Genomic DNA, 8,156 nt, shown 5'->3' with positions numbered 1-8,156 from the left:
TTCCCTGCCCCATGTGGCAACCAGAAAGGCCCAGAAGCATGAGATATATCCATAGTATACCACAGGCATAGCTACTCCTAGATCATCCCTGACCAATGCTTATCCAGCCTCTTCTTGAACACTCCAGTGATGGAGATTTGACAGGCAATCTGTTCCATTGCCTCACTGTTATAACGATGAAGAAGTTTTTCCTGATATCCAAACTAATCTTACTCTGCTGAAACTTCAAGCCATTGGTCTGCATCCTGCTCTCTGCAACTAGAGGGAAAAGATATGCTCTTTCATCTTTATGGCATCCTTTCAGATATTTGAAGGCTACTATCATTTCCCTTCTTATATGCCTTTTCCATAAGCTGAACATGTCTATTTCCGTCAACCTCTCCTCATATGTCCTCCTTATCATTTTTATTACCTGCCTCTGAACCATCTCTAATTTCTCATTACCTTAAAAAAATATGGAGCCCCAAACTGTACACAATACTTTGGATGAGGCCTAAACCACTGCTGAGTAAAGAGGCACTATCACCTCTTGTATCTTGAACCTTATGTTCCTATTGATGTATCCCAAAACCTCACTCGTATTTTGTGCAGCTGTATCACACTGCAGACTCGTACTGAGTCCTAGATCCTTTTCCATAATCCTGCCATCCAGCCAGTTGTCACCCATTTGTATTTGTGTTTTTGATTATTCTTCCCAAGGTGTAAGACCTTGCAGTTGTCAGCACTGAACTTCTTCCTGTTAGCGCCTTTCCAAGTTTCCAATCTGTCAAGATCCTTCCAAATTGCCACCTTGTCCTCCAGACTAGGGATAAAATTTATACATAAACCAGTTTAAGAGATCAGAAACTGGTTTAAACCTGTAAGGCTAGGGACAGAAGTTACACATAAACTGGTTTAAGTGATGAGAAACTGGTTTAAACCTGTAACAGAACATAAATTGAGTGCACATAAACCAGTTTTAAAATGGCTGAAACAGGTTTAAGATAGACCTGGTTGAATGTGGTGTCAGACTTAACTGATTTAGATCAAGCCAGTTTATGAAACTTCTGTCCTGGACCCCTTCCTGGTTCAAGTTAAATCATAGTCCCCCAGCATCCCAGCAAGCTTTCCAGCCCTGGGCCGGGCTGTGTTGTTCTGTCTGCTCCAGAGAGCGGGGCAGGTCCCACCCCTCTGTTCTCCAGCTTGAGCAGTGAGGGCTGGCTGACAAAGTGGGGGGCAAGCCCAGTTGGGGATGCAGCCCAGTCTACAGAGAGGATACTGCCCCCTGCCCCAGCAAACCCCAGTTGGGATCTGGGGCCAGGAGGGGGGCAGGGTGAGTTAAACACCACTTCCCCCACTCAAACTTACTGCTGGCTGCAACTGTGGACTACAAATCCCAGAGGCACCTGCAAGCAAGAAGGGGAAGTGATGAGCCATCCTGCAGAGTCCTGCTGCTGTGATTCTTGACTGCAAATCCCAAAGACCTTGGGGGCAGCAGGAAGAGGAAGTGAACACAGCCAGAGGGCCCTGCTCTAACACTCTCAGACTTCTGGCCTGAGCCACTGCAGATATGTGGCTGCGTTTCCTGAATCAAAGGTAAATGTCTGTTCATTTCTGTTTCAATTTAATCTGTGCAGCTTAGACTAACCTGCAAAAACTGAATCAATTCAGCCTCAGGCTTTTTGAGAGTCTATACTTAATCCTCGTATATTTGTAGTCCATCCCAATTTCATGTCATTTGCAAATTTTCTGAAGAAGTTCTCTATTCCAGCATCCAAATCATTAATAAACATGTTGAACAGTGTAGGACAGACCCTTGTGTAACTCCATTTGAAACTTCCTGAGATTCCATCAAAAATCCATTTATACTTACCATTTGCTTTAGGCTATTGAGTCAATTATCTATCCACCTTATACAGGTTTCCCTTGATTTATGCTGTACATGCGTTCCTGGAAAATGGCGCATAATTCAAATTCGCGTAAAGGGAACCCACTTTACAATGTAACAAATAGGGATATGCTCTAAGACCTCAACTGTACTGACCCCCAGACCCATTTCTACTACTTTTACAGGACAATTTTGGGACTCACCAACAGCGAACAGTACAACATTGCTGCCAGGTGGCTTCATGGCTCACAGCTCCCGGGTCACCGTGCTGACAGGGCTGGACCAGGGTGGGCTGCAGGGGTTGGCACTATGGAGGAGCCGGGCACAGGCCTGTCCCTTGGTAAGGGGCTTCACAATAGTGCTGCCTTCATGCCGCCCCTCACTTGGGGCACTGGCACAGGGGTGGGGGTTGAGGAGGGGACTGGGGGGTGAGTCTGTCCCTGGCCACAGGTCCCTGCTGCAGCCTGCACTGCCCACCAGTGCTGTGCCCACAGAGAGACCTCCCCCACTGCCAGCACTGCACGGAAGGGGTGGCATGAGGGTGGTGCCACTATGAAGACCCTGGCCCAGGGACAGCCCTGTGCCCGGCTTCTCCACAGCACCAGCCCCTTGGGGTTAGGGGCGAGTGAGAGGCTGGAGTTGTCCAGGGGGCAGCACATGGCGCTACTCCCTGGTCTATGGTGTCACTCCCTCAATGCACCATACAAAACAACTGACTGCAGACTTCTATCACACTGATCACATAAGAGTGAATTTACCTTGCATATAACAATTTTTTGGTATAAAAAGGGTCATATCATAAGAGTAAATTCGGGCATACAGAACCTGCATAAAATGAGGGAAATCTGTAGTAACTTTGGCCCACATTTCTCCAATTTGTTTATAAGAAGGTCATGTGGGACTTCGTCAAAAGCCTTACTGAAATTGGGATTCACTGTACCCACAGATTCCCTTCATCTATTCCATTCATTCACCCAACTAGTTATCTTGTCAAAGAAGGAGATCAAGTTTGTTTGGCAAGATTTTTGCCAAATCTTTACCAAACCCATACTGACTGTTCTTTCTCCAGATGATTGCATATTGAATTCATTATGATATAACTTCCTAGATATCAAAGTGAGGCTAACTAAATCTATAGTTCCCCGGATCCTGTTGTTTGCCTTTTTTAAAGAGAGACACTATGTTGGCCCTTTTACAGTTCTCTGGTACTTCATCTCTCCTCTATAAGTTTCTAAATATTATTGCCAAGGGCTCAGTGATCTCGTGTGTCAGTTTCTTCAGTACAGTGGGATGAAGCTCATCAGGTTCTACTGACTTGAATTCATTCAGATCCATCAAGAATTAATTTAAACACGAGTTTAGCTTCATCCTTGTCACAAAGAAGTGGAAATTCATGTCGATATATTTTATATTATAAACACATTTTATATTATAATCTACAAACAAAAAAATTCAGTTCATTCTCTCCAGATGTTAATCCCATGATTAGTTTAGGTTTGAGCAAACCAGTATGAGCACTGTTGCAATATGCACACTTGTCATCTGAATCTGAACACTTTCAAAAGGGAGCATTTACTTCAATGACCAGATAAATAAAACATTTTTTTTCTGGAAATATTGTAATAGTATATTTTTATCAAATTATTTTTAACTCAATTCATTTTTAGACCCATAATACATGCTTAAGTTTAATTTGCCATTATGAACTGATAGCACTTGAAATTTATTGAATTTTGAGAATATCCAGTTGCTGAGATCAATTTGTCATGACAAATCTCATTTTTATCTGTTTTCCTTCCTGCCCTCTATCTTCTTAGTCTTTTACTATTAGATTAGCATTATTCATCCCATAACAATTCTTATTTATTCTTACCTTATTTCTAAGTGAGTTCAGTTATTTCATAAAATCCAAATAAAATAGTGTGATAGAAGAAAATACTTCTCAACTCGGATAAAAGACATCTCCCTGATTTCTAGAGTCCACGAATACTTCCTCATATGAGACATCCTTATTCATGTGCGTAGGGTTTAATCAGCAATACTATTCATGCAAATCAATACTTTTATTATGTGACAATGATAAATCACAAAACTGCTTTTTTTGCCTAGCAAGCAACTGGTAAGTTTATGTTTTAGAATAAAAGCAGTGTTATTCCAAAATAACATTTTCTCATTCACTTTTGCAGTAAGTTCTGTCTGCAACTTTCTCACCTCCTTCTATCTCTCATCCTGCTACAGATTTAAAGAAATGACCATATATATACTCATATTTTTCACATCATTTTTTCAATGACAATTTCTAACGGAAAGTAATACTTAGCAACAAGTTTTAGACCTGGATGAATCATCAGTGTTATTTGCCTGGATAATAAACTTGATTAGTTTCAATTTTAGGTGAAAAATGAAAATCTGTCATCTGTTTTGTAATAGACTATGTCTAGTAAGAAGTAGAATCTGTACAAAGGTAAAAAATGATCAATGGCTATGAGACAAGGATGTCCCTTTTCTGTCTACAGATAGTTGCATTCTCTTTTATTCTGCATTCTATGAAGCACATATAGAGCGTGCTTCATATTTTGCTCTAGCAGATTATTTAGTGTTTAAAGTCATAATGCAGGTGTGTCAAACTCATTTGGCCCTACAGACTGGATGAGTGGCTTGGTACCACTACAAAGGCTGGATGAATGGGTTAGGAGTAGCTCCATGGGCTAGATCGGGCCCACTGTCCTTCCCTTCCCCTCTCACCTCAAAACATACTGGATCCAAGACATGAAACAGCTGGCATTGCACGCAGTGCAGGTCCTGGACCCGCCACAGCAGGTACCATGTGCAGCTCAGTTCCAGACTGGCAGGGGCAGCACTATGTACAGTGCAGTTCTGGACTGGCCAGAGTGGGTGCCACGTGCAGCTCACATCCCAGGCCCTGGGCACTGGGCTGGTCTTGCACACGCTGCATGTGGTGTGTGGGTCAATTCAAAACCCAGGGGCAGCACTGGGGTTCAGCTGATGGGGCTCCATGAGTAGGATCAGGTCTGCAGACTGTATCTTTGAAACTCCTCCCATAATGGTTTAAAATATGGATTCTTTGCTTTTATAGCTTCTATCAACTTCAAATTATCACAATAAATGTATCTTTCCCCACCAACGACATCCAAAGTGGCAGCCTATACCCCGAAATGTATCTATTTAAGTTATATTCAGCCCTGCCAATTAAGTCATTTTTAAACTGCCTCATATGAAGATTAACAGTGCATCAGTACCATCCTGGAATACAGACTCCTGCAAATAGATATTGCTCTCTCTTGTGTGGGCCATTTCCTTTGGCAAACATGCTCCCTTTGTCCTTTCTTATGATTTTGATGGCTGGAAATTGTCTCACCTTTCCAAGTATCTAGATAGTCTTAAAGGTCATTTTTATGGTGCTTCAAGTGTCCCATTTAGGAATGTCTTTGCTTGTTTTTGTACTAAGCTTCTACCGCTTTCTTGCTGTTTAACTCCTTTCTGATTGGAGTCTGCTGTGCAAGCAGCACTAACTCTTCCAGGGTTAACTCAAATATCTCTTATGGTTTTGTAAAAATTTAAAATTTCAACTCCAAGATTCTTATACTAGAAGTTCTCTGTTATAATCTTCCTTACTGATGTCACAGCCAAGTGCTCTACTTATTTCTTATAGCTCTTCTACAAAGGCTTTCTTACTTCTTTTCTGGGTTTTTCCTGTTACATTCTTTTTGCAAATGAAAGGGTTATCATCATTTTTAAAAGCAATGGGAGGGGTTATATATGTTTCCTCAGCAAGTCTTTATGTATATTTTCATCATCATTCCCCAATGTGAATAAATTGGGGGGGTGGGGGGGCTGTGCTCCTTAACTCTTTGTGCTATGCTTTCTGATGGTTTGGAATCAGTAAAGTACCTCTGGCTTTCCAGCTATTCTATTACCTTATCCAACAGCAAGTCTTTAAACAGCAAATGTAGAATGAACTTCAACAATTATTTCCTCTTCTTCATACCACTTCAGAATGAGTCAGCCTCTGGCACCACACTGTAATAAAAATATAAAGGTTATATATTACAGGTACATAAAATAATACACAGAAAGGTCTGTGTTTCTTTCTTTTACCCTTTCTTAGAAGATGATGACAAGGAGATAGTCACTGAAATTTAAAGACACAAGCTTAATACTGATAGAAGGACTTACTAGTTACATTGTATAACTCACCCGTGTATTTCACTGCCACAAAATATCGTTAAAGCCAAAATTTTAGTAGAATTCAAAGAATTCTTAGACTTGTTTACAGGCAATGGGTTCTTTAGATGGGCTCTGAAACAAGAATGTATGGAAACCTTCATAACATGAAACACTTGCTGACTCAAAGGGTTAAGAGGAAATTTCAGCTATACATATAGATTATTCCATAGTGATCTATTACCATAGTGATACAGGGCACCCTCATTAGACTCAGGGCACCCTCATTAGACTCAAGGCACTCCCTAGGAAAATGCCATCTTATGGCTTTTACTCATTTTTTGGTTACAGAAAAATAATAGAGCATTTATTCTGTTGCAAAGAACTCAGAAAGCCCCCAACAGGTCAGAATGTTTTTGACGCTCTAGATTCCTATTTGAAATCTCTGGGTTTACCTTATGAATCACGTGTAGATGTTAGCATACATAACAATGCTAGTGTTGTGCAGCACCCATACAAAATCTAATGGCAGGCCAGGGCCGCACAGGGTCCCATAGCACTCTGATTGAGAATCATTTACTACAGGCTTTCTTGTAATCTCTTCTGAATATCTGGAGGAGGAGGAGGAGGGTCATGAATGTTTATTAATGTATTTAGTAGAATATATCTTTCCTTGTATCTCCTGTATTCATGTTTTTGGGGGTCTTCTGCAACTGCCCTTTGTTCTCTTGGCCACTTCCTGGTACTTAATGAAGCTAATATATTCTTTAAAAGTAACTGAATTTTCCACTCCAGGGAACAGCATTGAAAGATTGTTCTTCCCATTTTTTAATGAATGAATTTTGCTCCATTTACTTGAGATTACCCAGAGGGTTGTTTTCCTGTGCATAGTAACTTTGGATCAGAGTGTTTCTTCATATTGTTAATACACTGACAGTAATACCACTTTCCAAGGGTCATTGGCTCATTAATACCTCCTACTTTTCTTTGTTGAAAATGCCATCAAAACATGCCAAAAATCTGGTGTTGCAAACCTAATTACATTCTGAATGATTACAAGAAAATGGCCTTGGTGATTTATTATGAAGGAAGTCAGATTGTAGGGCCTGATCCACTGTATCAGTCAGTGGAAAACGTCCCATTGGCTTCCAGTATAAGAAATCAGGCCCAGATATGCTTTACCAGTTAACTTTGCTGGGATTTCATTTATATGCACAAGCACACAATAAAAAAAAAAAAAAACTGGACTGAGTGTAAACTACTTGTTTTCTCTCTCTTTTATTCAAATGACAGTAAATGCACAGGACAATGAAGATCATGTACCTCTTCACTTCTGCTGTCGATTTGGACACCATGAAATAGTCAAGTTCCTGCTCCAAAGCAATTTTGAAGTTCAGCCCCATGTAGTTAATATTTATGGGGATACACCATTACATCTGTGAGTAGTGGAAATAAGCATTGTTTTACATTGGCAGTATTAAGGGTGTTAATAATTCCATTACTAACACTTTTCTGACTTAACACTTTTCTGACTTTGTCTTTAGTGCTTGTTACAATGGAAAATTTGAAGTTGTCAAGGAAATAATTCATCTGTCAGGAACAGAAAGCCTGACTAAGGAAAATATATTCAGTGAAACAGCTTTTCACAGGTAGGACATTGAATTCTGCTTACAGATGCATGCAAAAACTTCTACCACAGTCTGACTGAGACCAAGATTTCAGGCAAGGTATGAATGCTAGGCTCATGTCTGCAGCAGAGACAAGGACAGAGTCTAGTGTTGCTTAAATGACAGTGGAGAACTATAGCAAAAGAGGTCATGTAAGAGAGAGGACAAATGTTGAAATATCAACAAGTTCATTACATCTGGATTAATTATTGCTTTTTCTGTCTTTGTCCTTCTCCTAAGTGAATCTGAACATGGACCACAAGTCTAGAATCCCTCTGGCTCCTAGACATTCTAGATCTTCTAGATACATAGACATTATCATAGATGTATAGACAAGAATAAGCTGGCAGGTCAAAATTCATGTAAAAATTTGTTCCAAAGATTTCACCACACTTTTATGAAAACATAAAACAGGGATATCCTGGGATAAACTGGCA

At 40.4% G+C, this 8,156-nt stretch overlaps 1 protein-coding gene across 4 annotated transcripts in view; it reads left to right on the top strand.

The window, feature by feature from the left end:
- The window catches only part of TNNI3K (TNNI3 interacting kinase), a 190,324-nt gene that overhangs the window by 62,620 nt on the left and 119,548 nt on the right, over nt 1-8,156 (top strand). For all 4 annotated transcript variants that reach the window (XM_025201817.1, XM_025201815.1, XM_025201816.1 and 1 more), the window contains exons 8-9: nt 7,346-7,490; nt 7,597-7,701. In XM_025201817.1, coding sequence (XP_025057602.1) covers nt 7,346-7,490; nt 7,597-7,701 — 250 coding nt within the window. The remainder of the gene's footprint in view (nt 1-7,345; nt 7,491-7,596; nt 7,702-8,156) is intronic.

The sequence above is a fragment of the Alligator sinensis genome, unplaced genomic scaffold (assembly GCF_000455745.1).
Source record: "Alligator sinensis unplaced genomic scaffold, ASM45574v1 scaffold853_1, whole genome shotgun sequence".
In the NCBI taxonomy this organism is placed as follows: Eukaryota; Metazoa; Chordata; order Crocodylia; family Alligatoridae; genus Alligator; species Alligator sinensis.
This window is presented reverse-complemented; position numbering and strand designations above follow the sequence as displayed.